The sequence below is a fragment of the Lissotriton helveticus genome, chromosome 2_2 (assembly GCF_964261635.1).
Source record: "Lissotriton helveticus chromosome 2_2, aLisHel1.1, whole genome shotgun sequence".
NCBI classification, from domain to species: Eukaryota; Metazoa; Chordata; class Amphibia; order Caudata; family Salamandridae; genus Lissotriton; species Lissotriton helveticus.
In genome coordinates this window covers 187,872,359-187,895,816 of record NC_136060.1, presented here as the reverse complement: position 1 = coordinate 187,895,816, position 23,458 = coordinate 187,872,359, and the positions used below count along the sequence as shown (strand labels likewise).

Below are 23,458 nucleotides of genomic sequence, written 5' to 3'. Positions count from 1 at the left end.
TCCGCCACATCCTGCTGCGTTAAGGAGGTTGCCTACTGCCATGGCGCGGGGATATTAACTAATTTGCACAGAATCACTGGGCAGTGAGCAAACGTTGTAACTAGATTCAAAACTATTGTAAACATATATAGGCTAATTTCGTAGTCTTATCTATACCACAATTTATTTTGCGCCCTGAATTAGGTCCTAAAAGCAGCGTGTTGTGGTTTGTGTGTGTGGCTCTGTGTGCATGGCTCTGTGTGTGTGTGGCTCTGTATATGTGTGTGGCTCTGTGTGTGGCTCTGTGTGTGTGGGGGGCTCTGTGTGTGTGTGGGGGGGCTCTGTGTGTGTGGATCTGTGTGTGTGGCTCTGTGTGCATGTGGCTGTGTGTGTGTGTGTGTGTGGCTGTATCTGTGGCAATGTAAATGACAATGCCATTTATTTATCTGTTTTCAAAACCAACACATAAATACAAATTGTGTCATTTACAATGCCAATAGCTCTAACTTTTCCAAAGGCGAAACCATTGCATTGTAAATGCTTGTTATTCAAGCCATCCATAGGGTTTGAAGATGGCTGTGTAGGGTGTGAGGCGAGCACCACGCCATCTTGATGAACACAATGTGTGTGCGCTCATGTGGTTGTCATTATATTCATTATGGCACAAGGGGGCAGCAACGCACTGAAAGAGGACAAGGGCGACACGCTGATTACAGGCGCACTGACAGACATTTACTTAAAAAAAATTATAATTTAAAAGGTCCGAATAGATGTTTGCGTTACAAAGGCAAGCGCAGGCATAATCTGGGAGTCAAGGCTACGTCAATAAATCGATAATTTGAGGTGAAGACTAAGCAGACAAGCGATTAAGTAACATATAGTTACGTTAACAGACAACTCACCAAGAAAAGGGGATGTCCAAGAAAGTGGGGGAGTATTGGCGCATTAAGTGCAGCTGGTGTCATTTTGGGCTATGCAGCCGTCTTAGAATTTCTGTAGAAATCCTTTATTAAATCAAGTAAAATAATAATAATAATAATATGAAATTTGTAGCGCGCTCAGCTTACCCGGGGGCATCCCGGCGCGAGACAGAACCAAGGGGAGAGAAACAAGTCCAATCACTACTGTGGGAACAAATAGGTCTTTAAGAGTTTCCTAAACAGTAGGATCTTGGGCTCTGAACGGATCTTAAGGGGCAAAGAGTTCCACAGAGTCGCCACCTGCACTGAAAACCGTCTGCCCCCCGAACGAGCTCTCCTCACTCTCGCTGACTGCAAAAGATGTTTTTGGTCTGAGCGCAAAAGACGTGTAGGTTTATAAGGACGGGCCATATTAAAAAGGATGGGGGGGCCCTTACCATGCAAGATTTTGTGGGCCGTACATAGCGCTTTAAACTTCACCCGCTCCTTCACGGGGAGCCAGTGGAGCTTTTTGAGGGCTGGGGCGGCAGACTGTCTTCTGGGAACATCCATTAGGACTCTCGCAGCAGCATTTTGCACCTGTTGGAGGGTTTTGAAGGTCGCTTCGGGAGCACCAAGAAACAGCGCATTCCCATAGTCAAGCCTCGATAGGATTAAACCACGCATCAAGAGCTTCCTTGCTGGATCAGGAAGCAGTGGTAACACCTTGCGGGCTGACCGCAGCAGACCAAAACACACTCCCGCGGTCTTCCTGGCATGGGTCCTAAAGGACAGATCTTCCTCCAGCCATACTCCCAATGACTTGATCTCCTTCTTGGGAGATGGTGGGTCGCCCAGAGACCGGGGCCAGCAGCTAGCAATAATAGAGGGACTAGAATTACCCAGGAGCATCAGCTCGGTTTTTCCTCCATTAAGCTTTAAGGCCGAGCGAGACATCCACCGATAGACGTTAGCAAGGCAGTCGTGTAGAACTTCCGGATGTTCCGCCAGCTGAGTGAGGCCTACCACCAGCTGAGTATCATCAGCGTAGCTGATGATCTTCACCCCTGAGGGGGCCACCACTCTTTCAAGTGGAGTCATGTAAATATTAAATAAGGTAGGGCTCAATGATGAGCCCTGCGGGACTCCACATCGAAGAGGGAATGGTGTTGACTGCTCTGCCCCTTCCCAGACTTGGTAAAAACGGTTGGAAAGAAAGGATTCCAGCCATTTCAAGGCCGTCCCCGAGACACCTACCTCTGACAGACGTTGGAGGAGCACCTGATGACTCACGGTGTCAAAGGCAGCACTCAAGTCCAGGAGGATCACTGCTACTGACCCTCCTGTATCAAGAGTGCTCGTTGCTTCCTCCACTACTGCCAGTAGGGCTGTGTCCGTTCCATGGCCGGGGCGGAAACCAGTCTGGGAGTCTCCCAACAGGTGGTTGGACTCGAAATGATGGGATAGCTGACGGTTGACCAACTTCTCTGCAACTTTAGAGAAACCAGGCAGAAGTGAAATTGGCCTGAAGTTGGTCAAATTGGAAGGATCCAATCCAGGTTTTTTCAATAGGGCTTTTACCACTGCCCTTTTCCATCTCTGAGGCACTATACCATGAGATAGTGAGAGATTGATAAGGTCAGCCAGCGGAATAGACAGAGTGTTTACCACAGGCTTAAGGTATTTCATGGGCACTGGGTCACTCGGAGAACCACTCTTCATCTCTGTCAATACTTTATGACCTCCTCTTTCGAGAAAGGGCCAAACGAGACTAGCTCAGTCGGACATCTTACTGGACTAACAGCCACCTCAGAGATCTGAGGGGTCACAGGCATGGAGGACAAAATCTTCTCTATTTTTGAATGGAAGAAGTAGGCCAGTTCTTCACATTTTTCTTTAGGATTATCATACACGACTGGCGGGACCGGGGCTTTCACAAGTTCCTTAAAAATTTTAAAAGATTCTCCTGGAGAATTACTTGCCCTCTCAATCTTATCACTAAAGAAGTTCCTTTTAGCGTCCTTCAGTGCACTTTTATACTTCCTCATCTCGCTTTTATAATTTGCCCTGCTTTCTTCCGTCTGCTCTCTCCTCCAAGCCCGTTCCAGCCTTTTACATGAGGTTCTAAAGCCCCTAAGTTCAGGGTTATACCAAGGGGCAGAACCGATTCTTCTTTCCCTAACAAGTCTCCTTTTTTTAGGGATCAGTAAGTCCAGAGAATTGGACAGCCATTCACCCATATTTTGATCAGCGATAGTGGGGTCAGCTACAGGGAGAGGACAGGTTCTAGCCAACTCTGCCACCCAACTATCCACCGGTAGCTTCGACCAGAGTCGTTCTACAGTGTGTTGCCTGGGTACGGAGTCTCTCCGGTTCTCCAATTGCCATCTAAACGGAATAAGGTAATGATCCGTCCAAGGGAGAGCCAACATTTGGAGAGCTTCCAGGTTCGCAAAGTTGGTAAAGACTGCATCAAGCTGGTGACCTCTGCTATGAGTAACTCCAACATTAGCGAGGTGTAAATCCAGTGCACCGAGTAAACTTTTTAAATCTCTTGCTACTGCATCGTTAGAGTCATCAAAATGTAGATTAAAATCCCCCAAAAGAACAAAGTTGGAGGAGGCGGCTGCCAGTGGAATCACGGCTTCAATGAGGGAATCTACAAAATTCCCCAGTGTAGCGGGAGGCCGATACACAAGGAGGCCAGAAATAGAGGCAGTAGAGGATATACAGAGGGAGAACTGGCAGCCTTCAGAGTTATTAATGCCGCAATCAACCGCTTTGCATACAAATTTGTCTCTATACACAATGGCCACTCCACCCCCTCTCCCATCCGGCCTATCAAGATGATATATAAGGTATCCCGGAGGGAGAGCTTTAACAATGTCAGGACCAGAATACGTGGTTAACCACGTTTCCGTCAGAAACAGAGCATCCAAACTATAGTCCAAAAGGAGGGAGTTAATCTCCATAGCGTGACAAGGCAGTGACCTGCAGTTAAGCAGAGCCATCGCAAAAGTATTCAAATTTGTGCAGATATTATAAGGGCGACACTCAGGACATTGTTTGAATGCGGTACCCTCAGCCCAGTAATAGCAGCAGTTGGAATGTTTAGGCATGCGTAACGAACGCAAAAACTCCCCCGAATACCTGAAGGAGGGGGCCGGAGACCTAGATGAGTTGAGCAGAGTGGCATGCCCTAGGCCCGTCTGGGCCCGTCTGGGCCCAGACGGGCTTGACTCTGGCGAAACTCCGGCGATATTCCGGCATCCCTGCTGCGCGTCCCCGCTGCGCGTGGTCATGGCTGTTTTTTATGCCCTGGTCGCCGCCTAGAGAGAGGACTAGCGCGTGCACCCTCTTCCCCAACCCGAAATGGCCGCCAACGAGGCGTGGGCGCTGGACCCGCAAAAAGCGGTTATTAAACCAATTAGGGTGCGTGTGAGAGGACAGGAGTGCAGGTATGCGTGGCCGGCGTAGTTAAAAGCAAGGAATACAGTATTAAAACAAATTTTACACAAATACCAAAAACGGGGTTATTAAAAAGCTCATAGAGCAACAATCAAGGTCGCGCTGCGAGTAAAGCGCTGCATGTAATGCGCTGTCTGTCAAGGGCGAACTGACCTGATTTGTCTGTTTTTAAGCCCTGGTCGCCGCCTAGAGAGAGGACTAGCGCGTGCACCCTCTTCCCCAACCCGAAATGGCCGCCAACGAGGCGTGGGCGCTGGACCCGCAAAAAGCGGTGATTAAACCAATTAGGGTGCGTGTGAGAGGACAGGAGTGCAGGTATGCGTGGCCGGCGTAGTTAAAAGCAAGGAATACAGTATTAAAACAAATTTTACACAAATACCAAAAACGGGGTTATTAAAAAGCTCATAGAGCAACAATCAAGGTCGCGCTGCGAGTAAAGCGCTGCATGTAATGCGCTGTCTGTCAAATACACACCCGTCAAGATTTTGATATGGGCCACCCCTGAAAATACGCAGATTCTTAGCAAAAGTCCAGCTGTCACTTAAGTCACAAACACATCACACTCGATGTTTTACCGCACTACGAAAATGCGTGACTGCATGGTTTTAAGTGGGCTGGGTCTTGCCATTGCACCGGCAGTTCTGATTGGCGGGTGCTGGGACGGGTCCCTATCGGGCTCTCAGTTTCTGCCCTCACCCACAGGATGCAAAAAATAAATCAGGGTTTTAAGTGGTTAAGTTGTTTTTGCATTTGTCACCCCGAGTGGGACGGGTATGCTCAGACGTGAGTCCCGTGCTATCCACACCACTGGAGTCAAGCTATCCTGGCTGATGACAGCTGATAGCCAGAAACCGGTCCTAGGATGCTTGATTCCGGTCCAGGGAAGACATGGCTTGGCAGTGCGGGTTGTCTGTTCCCATGAGGCACAGGGTCAAGGCTGATTTGCATATGGCCATATCTGAACTGGGGTGGTGTGGTGAGCAAACAAATGATGGATTTAGGCCCAGATCTCTGTACTGGGGTGAATGTATGACATTGTTCGGCATTCTGTCCATCAACTGTTGTTAGGTCTCGCGACCTATCAATGCGCGCAAGCGCATTGAGCGGAGCGAGAATTCAAGTGCTCAAAAAGCTCGTCAAACCAAGGGCTTTTTGCTGCGGTTTTCTTTGAGTTCACGTGAATCACGTGACCAAACAAGCACGTGCATCAGCCTCCCTCCCTCCCAATTGCATTTTTTCACGGCCGCACAGCACATCAAAGGGCTTCGCCCAGTGTGCGCTCTGCGGCTTCTCCTCCTCTAATTAATCATGGCTGGCCGGCCATACTTTCAGTTTCCCGGCCGCTCTTGTTTTATCTCTCCCCCACTGTATCTGATTACCTTGCGCTGTGCCTCCGCTGCAACACACAATATCGAACTGCGTCAATGTGACAGTGGTCTTTATATCAAAAATGTACTTTTAGAGATGGGATGTCTTGCGCTCGCCTCAACTAATCGCTTTCACAAGTTTGCTTTTTTCCGCTATTAAAAAACAATCCTCCTGCTACACTTAAACATGGTGTCTCTTTCACTTTACAGCATATCACGCTAGTTCCTCTTTCTTTCAGCGACGCTCCACATTCATTTTCTGTTGCACTTGCGCATTGACACCAAATCTACAGACTGTCTTTTACAATCCTCATGGGGGTGTCAAGTGCTCCTCCCAACCTTCCTTCATGGGTTTGTTTTCCTGACTGCTTTTACAGGATCTTGAAGTTCACGCTGCGACTTTGTAATTGAGCCGGCAAGTCGTCGCCAAAATTATGTTGTAATATGAAGCTCTAGGACTAATAAGCTTGTAATTAAAAGGCTTTATTAAGCTTCATGGTCAGGCGTGACTTCTCCCCACGCCAGCTCAGGGCAAACTGCAGACGAGTAGAAGGTCAGGCTCATTTCAGTAACCACTGGAACAAACAAGCATTGGCATAGCCAATAGGTCTCGCATTTGGGACCTTATAAGTGTTTAGCCATGCAACAGTTGATTTTGTTGCACCAAGGTTATTCGGCTGCATAACTAAATACTTATAAGGTCTCAAAAGCGAGACCTATTGGCTATGCCAATGCTTGTTTGCATTTGTCACCCCGAGTGGGACCGGTATGCTCAGACGTGAGTCCCGTGCTCTCCACACCACTGGAGTCAAGCTATCCTGGCTGATGACAGCTGATAGCCAGAAACCAGTCCTAGGATGCTTGATTCCGGTCCAGGGAATACATGGCTTGGCAGTTCGGGTTGGACTGTTCCCATGAGGCACAGGGTCAAGGCTGATTTGCATAAGGCCATGTCTGCACTGTCAAGCATCCTAGTACCGGTTTCTGCCTATCAGCCGTCATCAGCCAGGATAGCTTGATTTCAGTGGCATGGAGAGCACGGGACTCACGTCTGAACTGGGGTGGTGTGGTGAGCAAATAAATAATGGATTTAGGCCCAGATTTCTCTACTCGGGTGAATGTATGACATTGTTCTGCATTCTGTCCATCAACTGTTGTTTTTGCATTTGTCACCCCGGGTGGGACGGATATGCTCAGACGTGAGTCCCATGCTCTCCACACCACTGGAGTCAAGATATCCTGGCTGATGACGGTTGATAGCCAGACACTGGTCCTAGGATGCTTGATTCCGGTCCAGGGAAGACATGGCTTGGCAGTTCAGGCTGGACTGTTCCCATGAGGCACAGGGTCAAGGCTGATTTGCATATGGCCATGTTTGAACTGATTTGCATTTCACCATATCTGTGGTGAGCAAAAAAACTATGGATTTAGGCCCAGATCTCTGTACGGGGGTGAATGTATGACATTGTTCTGCATTCTGTCCATCAACTGTTGTTTTTGCGTAAGAAAATCATGAAGTCGCATCCAGCAAAGGATAATAAAATATGCAAAAAGGTATATTTATTAAGTATAAGCCATAAAATACCAAACACTTTGAAAAACATGTAAACATTATTCACATTAATAAGAAATCTATTGCCTCGGTCACTCACACCCCAGACAGTCAATACACAACCAGGCAGAGGCACACAGAAAGGTTGAACAGGAAAATAGCCACTTTCTAAAAGTGCTATTTCCAAACTTAGAATTTAAAAATCATCTTCACTAAAGGATGTGTTATTAAATTCTGAGTTCAGGGATACCAGATTCCATATGTCTATCTTGCCGTCATGGGAAGATATGCAGGTAAACATGTTATCCTATGGGCAAGATAGCCTTACAATAGTGAAAAACGAAATTGGCAGTATTTCACTATCAAGACATGTTACCCACACTAGTAACACCAAACAAAAACCGGGACGTCTGGTCACCCTACCTTTGAGGCCCGAAAATAGAGCCCCCTAGAGCCCCCTTACAAGGCCCCCCCTCAAAAAAATTGGGGGCTCAGACTCCCACAGATCCCCCCCACACTTAGAGCCCTGGGTGTAATCTTACTTGTTGTATCATATATCTGGATATCATACAATGAAAGAAGCAGCAAAATACCAGTCAGGCGGCACACTAAGCTAAACAGAATTTCTGCATGCCTATTTTTAAGCCACGCCCTTAATTACATTGACCACGCTCCTCAAAGACCCCCCCCCCCCAGTTTTTTCATCCCACTTAAAGCCCTGCATGACTGACAGTGTATTACAATTTCAAACCACAAATACATACCTATCCTTGTTTAACTCCTCCCATTTTCACGTGTGTTAAAAACAATGAAAATAAAAAACCTACCTTTTTGTTCTTTGGTGCCTCGTCCAGCAAGGCCAGAGTTCGGGCAAATTCCTCATCCTCGTGCAGCTGCCGCTCCAACTGTGGGAACAAGAAATTTGGTTTGGTAAGAATTTCCATGATTGAATAGGATTAGAAAAAATATTTATTTTTTATAGAAGGCAGAAAGAGGAGGTCCAGGACGCAGAAAAAAACCTCCATTATCTGCAGCCCACTTGCCCGGAGTGAAAAACAACACACTGATGCGCAAGTGCCATATAATGTGGGTGCTCTTAGAATGTATTGGTCTTAATGAACAAGTTACTTACCTTCGGTAACGATATATCTGTTAGAAACAGTAGTTAGTATTAGATTCCTTACCTTAGAATATCCCCAGGCGTCAGACTGGATCCGGAAATTTTTGCGTAGCAGTACCCTTGCGCGTCGGTAGGCGTCGTCTGCGGCTCCGCGTCCGTTGTCGGCGCCGTGATGATGTCGTCGGAGTACTTAGACGCCGCCTCCGCGTGCTGACGTCAGTTCTTAGACACAGCTTTTCCGCGCCAGAAACTCCTGTGTCAGAGGGTCCTCAGACCCCTCCCAATTCTCCTCATCACCCATCTCCTAGTACTCAGGGGTGTCAAATGATGGGGCCGGTTAATTGAAATAGAACTCTCCAAACGGCGTCGAGAGCGGCGCCGCTCCGGCGCCAGAACCGGATCGAGGGAGGCATCAGGGCGGCGATGACGTCTCTTCGACTTCTTGTGCTTACCTGACGACTTCGACCCTGAGGAGTGATGTCTACTCCCGGAGCCATGGTCCGACCTCAATCTGGACCGGGACCTTTCACGGCGCGGGGCCGACTGCCGGAGCTCGAGTCGCTTGCGGGACCGCTCCCGCCTAGCTTTCGAAGTTAGGGTCCGGCAGTCGGAGCAGGTCTTGTCGTCATGATCGACGCCGAGACAGTGGAGACACCAACGGTGAGGGTCCGTGACCGACATCAGTCGGTCGCAATCCTCACAAGGCTTAAAACCTGGCATCCCTACCGGCACCGTTCGGAGTCGAAGACTCGAAAGAATGATCAAAAAGGATCAAAAAAGTTTAGTAAAAAAATGACTAAGGTACCACTTTTTCCGGATCTGCGCTGCTGGCGCGGAAAAAAGAAGAACTGACGTCAGCACGCGGAGGCGGCGTCTAAGTACTCCGACGACGTCATCACGGCGCTCACGACGGACGCGGAGCCGCAGACGACGCCTACCGACGCTCAAGGGTACTGCTACGCAAATATTTCCGGATCCAGTCTGACGCCTGGGGATATTCTAAGGTAAGGAATCTAATACTAACCTGTTTCTTTCAGATGCTACATATAAAGCAGTGATCCCGCTAGTTGCAGAACGATATATGAAAATAAACAGGTGTGTCTAGAGCCATTGCTAGAACTACCAGGAGAGCAAGTTAAATAATAGCTGCGGTCACGCTCCTGGTGGTAACTTTATGTAAGGCGCATCCCTCTCACTTTAGAATAGCCCCAGGTGCCACTGGATCCGGAGAACTTTGTCGTAATGCTCCCGTGCCGCTAGGTGGCGTTGTGCAGCTCCACGATAGCCCCATAGAACCATAGAAGTGACAGGGCAGAGGCGCATATAAGTGTCACCCGTGAGCGCTGAAGTAAGTTCCTTTGTCTATCCTGTCCCCGGGCAGGTCCTAGTGCCCCATACATTTCACATCGTTACACTTGCCTTTGCCCTTTCTGCACCCTCAAATGCAGAAACATGAACACTTATGGGTTGTAATGAGTGGAGTACAGGCCTGGGACCTATTTAGTTAAAAAGAGACCATTCCGCAGAACACTGAGGTGGCAGGGCAATGAGGGATATATGGTAAGATAGAGAACCCACCAGAAAGAGCATAACTTGTTTTGTGATGGATAGTTCTAAGCGTAGATTTAACCTAGAATAGATACCAAAGCAGGGCCTTCCCTAGGTGAAGGATCTACAGAGCAGGCTCAGACCAACAAGTCTTGCAGAACGGAGTGGGCGAAGTGTCCTTCCTGTCAGATGTGGCAGTCCAGCAGTAGTGCTTCCTGAACTTCTGCACCAATGCCCATTTCTCACCATGGTAAATATCAAAGAAGGGGCCCTCCTCACAGCAAGGCAGTAGTAGCGGCCTTAGACCCAGTAGAATGGGCTCCCAGACATTCAGGGTCGGCTTCTAGGCTTGCACGTCGCAGATATTAATGCAGATCACTATCCACCTCGACAGGGTCCGCTTGTGCACAACCTTCCCTTTCTATGCTCACAAAACGTGGATTGTCCACTTCATTAGCCTTGGTACAAACTATGCAAAAGCGAAAAAGCCCTTTAAAAAACAATGATAGAGTGATGCACTGTCGGATGTGGAAGGAAGTCACAATTTTAGGTAAGAAGGTCGCCCAAGTGAATTTGTCTGAAAAAACGTGGTTTGGAGCGGTTGTACTGAGAGTGCCTGCAGTTCACTCACATGAGCTGGCATAACTGCAGTGAAGAAGACGTTCTTCAAGGTCAGGAGACACAGCAAGCAGCTATGCTCAGGCTCAAACAGCATACACGTGAGGAATGTCAAGATCAAGTTAGGGTCTCGTTGTGGCATAACAAAAGGCTTCATCACAACCAGTGGTTTAACACAGGACGGTTAATCTGGCAAACCGAGAAAGGCTGAAAAGGTCAACAAATAACCACTTAAAGTGTCCACTACTATGCCTTGCTGGCCTACAGACAAAAACAAACAAAAGGACGCCTGGCAGCTTCACCTATAGCGGATCAGTGTCCCAAGCACAATACCAGGCTACAAATGTATCCCACCTCCTGGCATATATGCATTTAGTGGAGGGTCATCTGGCGGCGAGAAGGGTATCAACCCCCTCAAATGGCAGATCAAAATTAACTAATTACTTCCGCTCCATCTCAACATGTGGTGTAAGTTGACTAGATTCAGAGTGAGGATTCTGCCCTGCTTCCGAGACAAGAGGTCCTCTTGAAGCATTAGCTTGATAGAAGGACCACACTCGACTGGCCAAATCCAAACCACCAGAATGATTTGGGACCAGTCATTCTTGGTCTTTCTAACCCCAGGATGGAGGGGTAGAGATGGGAAGGCGTGTAGTAGTTCTCTACTCCATTTAAGCTGAAAAGAGTCTCCCAGCAAGTGTTCTTGCGGACAGTTCAGCATGCAAAATTGTTGACATTGAACAATCTCAAAGGTGAAAGAAATATCCAGCCAGGTCTCCCCAGTATTGCAAGAGACCCTGCACCACCTCTGGGATGTAAATGCCACATGTGACCTGCCAGCTCATTCCCTTTAGCACTCCAGGACTCCGCCAGGTCTTAGGCACCCAAAAAGATGCCCAGGCGCTCAAGCCGCATCCAGAGCCATTTTTCCTTGTGTAACTCTTGTAATTGCAGCTGTGCCACTCTGTAAAGCGCTCGAATACCTTCGAGTCAAGTTTGAGCTATACAAAACTTGATAAATAACTAAAATAAATAAATAAACCAAGCCTCTTGACACAAGGCCCCAGACCCCTTTCTGCTCTGCTTCTTGCAGCATCACATGGCAGTGGTGTTCTCAGCGAGAACGTGCAACATCCTACCCTTGATAGATGGCAGGAAGGCCTTCAGGGGTGAAACAAAATTGCCTTTAGCTCTCAACTTGAGACCACAGTTCTCTCATCCCCCACCTCCCCCAGAAGAACCCTGCCCAGCCCTGTAGTGATGAGTTTGTCACCACTCTAAGCTCTGTGTGGAGTAGGAAGAGAGGCCAGCAGTAGGACAAACTGAGTGGTTAACCACGACTGTGTATCTTAAGTTGTCTCCTGTGAGACCTGTGTGGTGTCAGAAAAATGGCCTTGATGCTGGGCACACTAGGATTTCAGGTTCACCTGCAAGGCACGCGTCTGCCACCTTGTCTAACAGCAAGAAAGATGCAGGAAGCTAAGAGGCTAAGAAGCCGAAGATCCACCCTCACCCTCATCAAGCCTGAAACATCATAGCCTGTCTGTCTCTGACTCGTTGATGCAGAGGAAAAGCCATAAACTCCACTGTGTCCAGGATCAACCCCAATGAAAGGACATCTCCGAGGGAATCAGATTTGACTTCCGCTCATTTACGATAAAACTCAACAATGTTAGAAGTTCTGCAGTTTTCCGAAGGTGGCCCATAACTGACTGTGGCGAACCCACCTTCAGCAGCCAGTGACTAAGCTACAGGAAACCCTGACCTCCATAGAAGGGTATCAACCACCACCATCAATTTCGTGAACCCCCAAGCAGCGCTAAGGGCCAAAGGGGAGCACTTCTTACAGAAAATGCTCCTGGCTCACCATGAATGGCAGTTAACACCTGTGGCACTGAAGGACAGGTTTGTGAAAATACGTATCCTGCAAGTCCAAGAACATCATTCAATCTCCCAGGTCCAGAGCAGATAGGATCTGGGCCAATGTGAGCATTCTGAATTTGTCCTTCTGCAGGAAGGCGTGCAGGGGGTCGGACATTCAAGATAGGCCTGAGGCCCCTGTCCTTTTTCAGGATGAAGAAAAAGTAGGAATAACAACTGTTGTCTTTCTCAGACTGCAGTACCCTTTCAATGGCAGTATTGGAGAGCAAGAGGCTTACCTCCGGTTGCAGGATGGACAAATGCTCAGTTAAAATCTGTTCTGGTGTGGAAGGGATATTGGCTGGGGAGGAGAGAAAAGTTAGGGTGTTACCTGCTTGGAAAATTTACAAGACCCATCTGTGTGACGTGATGGGTCACCAACCCAGGATGAAGTGTTGGATCTTGCCACCTGCCACTGGTTGAGCATGCATCGCTGAGGGCAAACTAAAGAGGTGTTTTGACTGTTGTAGAAGTGGGAGAAGAGTTGGAGGACTGTTGTTCCTGATGGCCTGTGCGCTGCCTTGTGGACCCACATTTGCGGTCCCAAAAGAACTGGGGTGTCTGTTGCATCAACCGCTGGCAAGTGTCTCTATGCCTACTCACAGGTCGACAGGAGCAGCCCCTACATTTTCAGAATAGTGTGAACATTCAGAATAGTGTGAACATTGTTTGGTATGGGTCAGTAGAACAAAGACTCAGCTGTCTTTAAAGAGTTCCAAAGTGGAAACTGCCTTCTTCCTGAAGAGGCAATACCCACACATAAGGGCATGACCATTAGAAATACGCACATCTCCAGAGAATCCAGTGGACTTAAAAAGGCCTGTTTATGAAGGACAACACTTGTACCAACTTCCCTGCCAAAGCAGTCAGTTGTATCCAAACCATCATGGATAACATATGTGGCCACCTCCTGCCCGTCATGTATCATCGGAGCCAAACAGACCCCAAGATGGAGTACTTTCTGTCCTGTAACTCCAGTTCTGTAGTAGGGGTATCTCTGTTATAGTCATAATCTAGTGAATAGTCCCGCTCATGTGCGTGGACCCCGGCAATCAAAAATAATCTCTTAAATTGTCAGAAAATTGCAGAACTGCAAAGACACTTAAGAGAGAATTTAAAGACAAATAATGCAGCCTATATCCACAGGCTACACTGTCCAGTACTTCAACTAGAAATTCCACCAAAAAACACACAAATAGCACAGCCTGCCCAGTTTCCCCCATAGAGAAACTTGCCTCTACCAGTAAAAGCCTCTGGAATGATAGAGAGGAAGGCATGGACAGACAAGCCCCATAGGCTGCCATTATGTGGCTTAAATAGGATACTGCGCCTTTAAGAGAACTTTCCAGAACTTCTCCCAGTATCCCAGAATGCACAGCAGGTCCCTCTTACTTTCAGTTCTTTTTGAAGGCGTAACACGCCAGACCTGTAGCATTCCGTACATGAACATCTCTCTCCACCGGGGAGGCAGGAGGGCGCCTATGACTATAACAGAGATACCCCTACTACAGAACTGGAGTTACAGGACAGAAACTACTCCTTCTGTAGTAGGGGATCTCTGTGTATAGTCATAATCTAGTGAATAGAATGGCAAGCCCATCCCCACACCAAAGCGGTGGTGGAGAAAAGAGAAATAACACCACTACTGTGCGAACAGATTTCGCAGCGAAGCCTGCCCAACCTGAGCGCCTGCCCTGGCATCAGTGTCCAGGCAGTAATGCTTAGCAAAAGTATGGACCGACTTCCAAGTGGCCGCCTTGCAGATTTCTGCAATTGGAACATTACGGAGCAAAGCTGTCGTGGCAGCTTTGCCCCTGGTGGAATGAGCCTTAGGTTTACCCCCTAAGGTCTTATTAGCTTTTTGGTAACACAACTGTATGCAGGACACAATCCACCTAGAGATAGACTGCTTAGAGGTCGCAAGACCCGTCCTGACCGATCCATAATTGATAAACAATTGGTCTGACCTATGAATATCTTTGGTTTTATCCAGATAAAATTTCAACACCCTCCTAACATCCAGGGAATGTAAAGACCTTTCCGCTGGAGACGAAGGATTCTGAAAAAACTTAGGCAAAGTTATGGTCTGGTTGACATGAAAATCAGAAATAACCTTGGGAAGAAATTTAGGGTGAGTACGCATACCAACCTTAGCAGCATGAAATACAGTATAAGGTTCTTGGCAACACAACGCCTGAATTTCACTCACCCTGCGGGCCGATGTAATGGCCACGAGGAACGCCGCCTTCCAGGACAGGTGCTGCAATGAAGCCTTATGAATAGGTTCAAAAGGCTCCTTCATCAATCTGGACAGCACCACATTCAATTCCCATGAAGGCGAAGGAAGCCTGACAGGAGGGAACACTTTCTTCAAGCCTTCCAGAAAATCTTTGATCACAGGGATCTGGAAGAATGAAGTCTGTGAAGGGCATTTCCTGTAGGCAGTCAATGCAGCAAGATGAACCTTAATTGAATGGACATTAATGCCAGACTGCGCGAAATGTAGAAGGTAAGGAAGGATGACATCTTCCTTGCACGTCGTCGGATCATAGTTCTTGGACTTGCACCAGATACAGAACCTCTTCCACTTGTAAGCATATGAAGTCCGAGTGGAAGGTCGCTTAGATTCCTTCAGTATGTCCATACAATCTTCGGGCAGATTCAAATGGCCATATTGCACTATCTCAGGAGCCATGCCGCCAAACTCAAAGACGAGAGGTTGTGGTGCAACATCTGTCCCCCGAACTTCGTGAGAAGATCCGGCCTGCACGGCAGCCGTATGTGAGGAAGGAGAGACCAGTGAAGCAGGTCCGTGAACCACCACTGTCTGGGCCATTCCGGGGCAATCAGGATCATCCGCGCCATGGACTGGGACAACTTGATGAGCACCGCCGGAATCAGGGGAATGGGTGGAAAAGTGTACAGAAAGCTGTTCGACCAGTTGATCCATAGCGCATTCCCCAGCGTCCCCTGCTGGAAGTACCTGGAGGCGAAGTCTCGGCATTTGCTGTTTTCGGCGGTGGCGAACAGATCTACGTCTGGAGTTCCCCACCTTGGGAAGACTTCTCCTAGTACTTCGTCGTTTATGACCCATTCGTGGTTTTCCTGAATCAGTCTGCTCAGTGCGTCCGCCTGAACATTCTGCACACCTGGCAGATGGGTAGCAGTTATCGTCAGCCCTCGGGCCAGAAGCCAATGCCAGATCGCCTGTGCCTCCTGCGACAGAGTGCGCGATCTCGAACCCCCATGCTTGTTGAGGTAATACATCGTGGTCGTATTGTCCGTCTGTACAAGCAGAGAGCTGGTCTGAAAGGACGGATGAAAGGCCTTCAGTGCCAAGTGAACAGCTCTGAGTTCCAGGAAATTGATGTGATACGTGGCCTCCAGCGGGGACCACGTTCCTTGAATCTGCAATTCTCCGGAGTGCGCCCCCCAACCGTGGAGAGAAGCATCCGTCACGACCGTCTGAGTGGGAATGTCCTTGTGGAAGGGGACTCCTCTGAGGAGATTCCTCGCAGAACACCACCACTTCAGGAACTGAAGAGCATGCAGAGACAGTCGTATCTTGTCGTCCCAAGATCCTTTCCTCTGATCCCACTGGTCCTCCAAGCACTCTTGCAACGGTCTCATGTGCAGTCGTGCGCGTGGCGTTAGGAAGATACAAGAGGCCATCGATCCCAGTAGAAAAGACACCGTCCTCACTGTTGTAGATGGAGTGGTCATAAGAGCCTGAGCCTTCCGAAGGAGTGATAATCGTCGCTTCTCCGAAGGAGACACGCTTGCTGACAGCGTATTGATGGAGGCTCCCAAGTACTGTCTGCACTGGACCGGAGTCGGGACAGACTTGGACATCTTGATGTGCAACCCCAGCTTGTTCAAGAGAACGCAAGTCTTCTGGAAGTGTGCTTGCGCTTCCGAGAAGGAGGAGGCCTTGATCAACCAATCGTCCAGGTATAGGTTTACGAACACCTTGTTCTTTCTCAGGTGTGCTGCTACCACCGCCATGCACTTCAAAAATGTTCTCGGCGCCAACTTCAGTCCGAATGGCAGTACTGTGTATTGATAATGATTGGTGCCGACTTGGAATCGCAGGAACTTCCTGTGTTTGTGTGCAATGGGCACACGGAAGTAAGCATCCTGTAGGTCTATGGAACACAGCCAGGGTCCCCGTTGCAGCTGAGGATAAATCTGATGCAACGACAGCATGCGAAACTTTTCTCTGCGAATCCACTTGTTTGCTTTTCGCAAATCCAGAATGGGCCTGAACTCGTTCTTGTCCTTTTTTCGAACCAGGAAGAACCAGGAGTACAGACCTCTTCCTCTCTGAGATAGAGGTACGTCTTCTATCGCCCTTTTCCTTAACAGGATATCGGCCTCCGCCTGGAGCTCGTGCAACTGAAACTGCGAGTTGACCGGAGGGATTGATGGAGGCGGGCTGGTGAACCGAAGACTGTATCCATTGCAAACAATATTCAGCACCCACTTGTCCTGAGTATTTTTTCTCCACTCTGCTCTGCCAGAAAAAATTGAACGCTTCCCCCCACCGGAGTGGGTAACGGATGTAGGGGAAGTAAGCGCTCAGGGCCTAGACCCGGCCGGGCCTTTAGTCGCTGTTGCTGACTGGTGGCCGCCTCTGCCTTTCTGGCGCTTCTGGAACGGTCTTCGGAACTGCTGCTGTTGTTGCTGCTGCTGCTGTCCTGAAGACTGGCCACGCCCTCTGCCCTGTCCACCGAACCGTCTCTGGAACGGGCGGTACGACTTCTTGTTCTACTTGGGTTTTTCGAAACCCACAGCCGTGAGCGTTTCGGCCTCCGCCTTCATGCGGGCCATTTCGTCATCCGCATGTTTTCCAAATAGGGTTTCGCCAGAGAATGGTAGATTGGCAACCCTTTCTTGTGCGTCAGGTTTTAGCGACGTGAGGCTGAGCCAAGCGTGTCTTCGCTGGTTTATCCCATGGCAGAAACCATGCGCCGCCAGCAGGGAAGAGTCGGCTGCGGCACTGATGACCTGATTCGCCACCAACATCCCCTCATTCAACACCTCTTGGAAATCTTCTCTCTTATCACGCGGCAGATGTTCTACAAACAGCTGGAGGGATTCCCAGAGGGCTCGGTCATACCGCCCCAACAAGGCCGTGGCACTCGCAGCCTTCATGGAAGTCGCCGACGTCCCACAAACCTTTCTCCCAGACGAATCCAGCCACCTAGATTCCTTATCTGGCGGAACTGTGGATGACGGAGTGGTGGCATGCTGTTTACGAGCTGCGGTCACAATCACAGAGTCTGGAGGGGGTTCCACCCTTAGAAAAGCCGGATCCGAGTCGGGAGCCCGCTAGTTTTTCTGCAGTCTCGAGGGGGCCGCCTTAGTCACCGCCGGGGTGAGAAAAAGGTCCATGGCAGGATCTTCCAGGCCCGGTACCAGTGGTAGCAATGGCCGCGACAGATGTTTCTGGTGCAGCGTCTCGAAGATCACCGAGGTCTTGGGCGTGGGCACCGTCAACGAGATGTCCAATTTTGTTGCACCTCATAAAAGGACATCATGGGAAGACACCAGATCATCAATTGGTGAAACCCTTGTTTCCGGTGACCCCGACAAAGTCGGAGAATAGTCCCTGGTCTCTGAGGACCTTGTCTGTGAACGAGACCTGTGCCTCCTGTGGCGCCGTCTCGACCGTGTGGACGACCTGTTGCACGATCGTTCCCTCCTCCTGGAACGTGATCGCGATCTCCCAGTACGTGGACGCTCCGTAGGTTTCCGTGGAGGCGTCTTCCGCGGCCTATCCTGGGGTGTAGGTTTTGGGGTCCCCTTAGGCGGTGTAGGCAGCGGAGGCAGGGACACCGACCTCGGTGAAGGACAGGAGGTATCTCCGACCGAGGAGCGGGCCCATGAGGAGGGACCGGTGGCGGTGGTTTCCCCGCGGGAGGAAGTGGTGTTAGCGGAGGATTGATGAGAGGATCCTCTTTAGGTAGAGGCGGAGGCGACTTAGGCCGAGGTGGTGTATAAACCACCGAGTACACCGAGCCCGGTGACTTCTTAGGGGGAGGTGACTGCGAACCAGTCCCTCCAGTATGTGAGCGCCGCCTCCGGCGTCCTTTACCAGACCCAGCGTGACTTCTGGCGCCAGAACTCCTTCTGAGCCGCTTAGGAGAGGCGGAAAGTCTCAGAGACGCCGATCTCTTTCTTCTCGACGTCGAGCATCGCTTTTCCGGCGTCGAACGTCGACCCCGCGACTCCGGCGTCGAACGACGTCGAGTGTTTCTTCCTCCGCGACGACGAACGGTCAGTTCTCGATGATGAGCGTCGACTTCTCCTCGCCGAACGTTTTCTCGCGGTCCTCAACGTCGAGGATTCCCTGGACGCCGACCGTCTGCTCGACGGCGAGCGCCGATGCCTGCCGGTCCTTCTTCGACGTCGATGGCTCGACGCCGACGTCGACGAAGACGCGTGGCGGTGATCTCGACGGCGGCCTACCGAGGCCTTTCGACGTCGACCTTCCACGCTGTCTCGACCCGGAGCCCCGGGGAGAAGGGGAACACACCGTCGGCATCCCTCTCGTCATCATCGTCGATGCAATCGACGTCGACGGAGACCGGGACCGTTTGCTGGACTTCCTGCCTCTGGGGAGCCCCCCAGAGGCCGCAGCAGAGGCAGAGGGAGCCTTCCCAGCCTGCCCAGACCCACCTGCAGCCTGCAGTCGTCTTTCCTCTAGGCCTTGAAGCCTAATCTTCAGCCTGTCCCTCAGGGTCCTTGTTGTAAAGGTCTGACAGATGTCACAGTCTTCAGGGACATGTGCTTCAGGGAGGCAGAGTATGCAGACGTCGTGTGGATCAGACGTGGCCTTCTTCCTTCCACATGCTGGGCACTTGTCGAAGAGAGCAGGCATTTTAGAACCCTAAAAAGCCTGAAAAAATACACAGGAGTGAAGGGAAACACCAAGTACACAAACTGAAAACACTTTTAAAACCAAAAGTGCACAAAATTCCAATAAACCCTTGAAAAAGGGAGAGCTCAATGCACCAGGGTCCTGTTAGCAGGAGCCGGAAAAAAGAATTGAAAGTAAGAGGGACCTGCTGTGCATTCTGGGATACGGGGAGAAGTTCTGGAAAGTTCTCTTAAAGGCACAGTATCCTATTTAAGCCACATAATGGCAGCCTATGGGGCTTGTCTGTCCATGCCTTCCTCTCTATCATTCCAGAGGCTTTTACTGGTAGAGGCAAGTTTCTCTATGGGAGAAACTGGGCAGGCTGTGCTATTTGCGTGTTTTTTGGTGGAATTTCTAGTTGAAGTACTGGACAGTGTAGCCTGTGGATATAGGCTGCATTATTTGTCTTTAAATTCTCTCTTAAGTGTCTTTGCAGTTCTGCAATTTTCTGACAATTTAAGAGATTATTTTTGATTGCCGGGGTCCACGCACATGAGCGGGACTATTCACTAGATTATGACTATACACAGAGATCCCCTACTACACAACCTGCAGAACTGCTGGCAAGATCTTGCTGGCCATGCCCCAAAGGACATTCGTGTATCTGTACAGCAGACGGCGTTTACTGATCGCACTACCAAGCTGACAAAGGGACACTTACATTTGCCAAATACATTAATGCTTTCGGATTCTCTCTCCAAAGGATTGGCTGGAAATTAGTTGGGGTTCACCCTACTGCTTGAGGCCTGTACAATAAGACTCTGGCCCGACAATGCACCAAAGGGAGCTGAAAGTTCACTGAAAATTTATAGTACGGCCTCTTTGAAGAATTCGATCTGCTGCAGGGGTCGATGACAGTTCGGTAAACTCTGAGCGCGTTGGGACCAAATGAGGAACGGGCTCTAAAGCCAGTAAAAACCAATGAAGTCGGACTGATTTCTTGATGCCCTTGCACCTTCTCTTGGAGTTAGAGTGGTAGGATGGGTCAAGTCTTGCCTCAATTTTTATGCACTTGCTCTTACTGAAGGACTTCAAGCTGGAAAGGGAGCTACCATGGAAACTGCCCCATATCGGAACCACAACTTGAAGCGTGATATGTGGAAAAGTCACAACTTCTTGTGTTCAGCAACATACAACTTTACCTCCCAGTCTTGAATCACCTTAAGGTGCATTAGTGTGCACTTGTCACATGAATCGGAGTCGTGTCCAGGGCCCAAGCAACAAAGGAGCAAGCTGTGTGAGTCCATGACAGGCATCTGCAACGTGCAGTCATGGCACAGCTCGAATATCGCAATTTTCAGTGGTGACATTGTTCCCTTCTACACTGAGAATAAAGTTTTTGGGAGTTGTCGACAATGGGCCCGGAGTAGATAGCCGGCACACAGGGGTGGTTCTTATATGTGGCTCAACTCTGTCAATTCGATAGTGGTGTAGAGCCAAAGTGGAGCTGCACAATGGCACCTTGGGGATTGCAGGAGTACTGCTATAAACAATTATCTGCATCTACTCTCATACCAGGGGGATAATCTGAGGTGAGGTGAGGAATTTGCAATTAGAAGTATTCAACCGAAAAAGCTTCCCCTACCAAATATCGTGAGTGGCAAGAGATTCACTTTAAATAGTCCAATAATTCCCTACGCGCACATGAGTTTTTATAAAACTTGATACACGTTAATTTTTTCTAAATCTCTTCAAAAAAAAATTTTTAAATGTCCAACTACAGAAAGTACATCTACTATGGTAGACCAATTCGCATATATAGTATCCGAAGGAAAATACATTTCACTCAATTCTCTCTTATCAAGTAAAACTCCACAGTAAAATATACAAACAAAAGAACTGTTACACTCCAAAACTGGCTGTTTTAAAAAGGAAAGACTACAGACACAAAACAAGCAAACTTTTCAAAGCCATTTTTGCTACACACAGACGCCTCTGAACACGGTTTAGGAGCCGTTCTGTCTCAAACGTCTGATGAAGGTATTGAACATCCTATCCTATTCATCAGTAGGAAGTTATTTCCTAGATAACAAAAGTACCCTGTAATCGAAAAAGAGTGTCTTGCCATTAAGTGGGCGATTGAGAAACTTCGGTATTATTTGGAGGGCGCCCACTTCCTGCTCTTTACGGACCATGCACCCTTGCTATGGATGAGCCGCAATAAGGGGAATAATCCACGCATTCTCCGGTGGTTCCTCTTGTTGCAACCGTACTCTTTCGAGGTCATCCACCGGAAGGGCACGGAGAATGCCAATGCTGATTTCCTTTCCCGTTTTCCATTGTTCCCCGACCGTGAACAATCTGGGGTAGGGGTGTGTGAGGAGGAGGAGCAGGATGGTGATGGTGAACAGGCTGTACAAACCGGAATGTCAACATCGGTGCATCTTTCCCCCACTCCTCTCATGTTCTTTCAGAGTGTGCCTACGGGGAGCTGGCCCTTTAACTCGACAGGCTTTCCAGACTCCGGGTGGTCACGTGGGCCGGAGGACTTCAAATCGGAGGTTGCCGGGATTGATGGTCGATCAGCTGATCCAACGGACGGAGAACGCCAAGGGAGGACGCTGGCCCGAACCTACTCAGTCCTGCCGTCGGAAAGAAGCCTGCCCGGGGAAGAGACAGAGGAGTCGTCGCGAGGAGCAGAGAACCAGAGGACGGAGGGCGATACAGAAGGGCAGCCAGACCCTACCTGGCAACGCGACGACTCGAGCCACGGCCCCGGAGGGACGTGGCTACACAAGGTACGGGGGCGCATTTCCTCAGTTTGGGGGCGCGCTTTGGAGGGGACCAAGGGCGGGGAATAGAGGCGGGAGTCCTTCTGCGCCGCGACCGTTCCTGGCATACCGGCTGTAAAAGCGAACACTGGTGAAGGTAGCGGTGTCGACCCCCTCACTTCCCCTCAGCTCCCGCGTCACACGTTAAAGATTGAGAACCTGTCCTTACGGGACTTTCTTTTCTTCTTTCTTTTCCTTTGAGCACTGGCGAGAGACAGCCCCAACCCTTCTGACAAGGAGACCTGCACTATCAGAATCCCGGGAAGCCATGCCAGGAAACTGTTTGACTGTTTTCACTGATGGTTAATTGTTTTATTCTTAATGATCAATCTCAAAGGGAAGGGCCTAACTTCTAGATCGAATTAATCATTTGGCTTTGGTTCAACCTCGTCCAGACAGCTGCCAATTTAGGAATGAGACATTCTTTAAAGTTCTAGTTTACTTGAGCCAGTAAGAACACATTCTACACAGGTTTGCCTTGCAACTTTTTATTCATAACTGTGAGCCCTAGATACTTATTTTCCCTTTTAGGCATTTATGTTATTTGAATAATTTGTTTTACAAATTTTGTTTTAATGGCGTGGACATGCCACTGTTCATTTCAACAGTTTTATTCACAGCAGTCTTTGTGTTTATTCTTCGATTTCCAATAATGAACCTTTAGTTCGGTCCTACCCTATCAATGAACGGGTGTTTGTGGTGCTTAGGGAACCTTTATTTAATGCAGCTCATGCAAATTCTGTTGACACTAGGGCTGGGCTTAATACCCGAACAACATAAGTCTTTCTAAAGGCAAACATCTTTAATAAAATATTATTTAATCTTGTTCTTAAAGCCCAAACATCTACGTAAACAGTTAATTTGATGCTTTTCTTAAGTTATATGTTTCCCATATCAAGGCAGCTATCACCCAAAATGTAGGTTGATGAACTGAATGATATATCCAGCAAGATGACCCTCAATCTCTGGATAGAATTCTGACACTTCCACAGCTGAGTCAGAAAGATATTGGTATAATATATATTTAACTGATTTGATGTCTCCTGGTCACCTTTGAAGAAAACACAATTTATTTTTACTTAGGAAACAGATTTTAAGAAAAGAAAAACCATAAATAGGGTGAAGACTTCTAAAACTGCTTTAAACAAGGATAAAAAGTTCATTATCTGCCGCTTCTGAGTTTTAAGAATGGATTTTTCTATTAGTTAGGATAGTTAAATAATTTCCAGGTTAATCAGCAGAAAGTGGAAAACTAAATTTGACTGCCGCTGGCACTCAGTTCTTCCTATCAAAA

General features: G+C 48.8%; 1 protein-coding gene across 1 annotated transcript in view; it reads right to left on the bottom strand.

Annotated features, from left to right (window-relative positions):
• RFC1 (replication factor C subunit 1) overlaps positions 1–23,458 on the bottom strand; it is a 711,111-nt gene that overhangs the window by 353,082 nt on the left and 334,571 nt on the right. Inside the window, exon 7 of the mRNA XM_078678327.1 lies at positions 8,093–8,170. Coding sequence (XP_078534453.1) covers positions 8,093–8,170 — 78 coding nt within the window. The remainder of the gene's footprint in view (positions 1–8,092; positions 8,171–23,458) is intronic.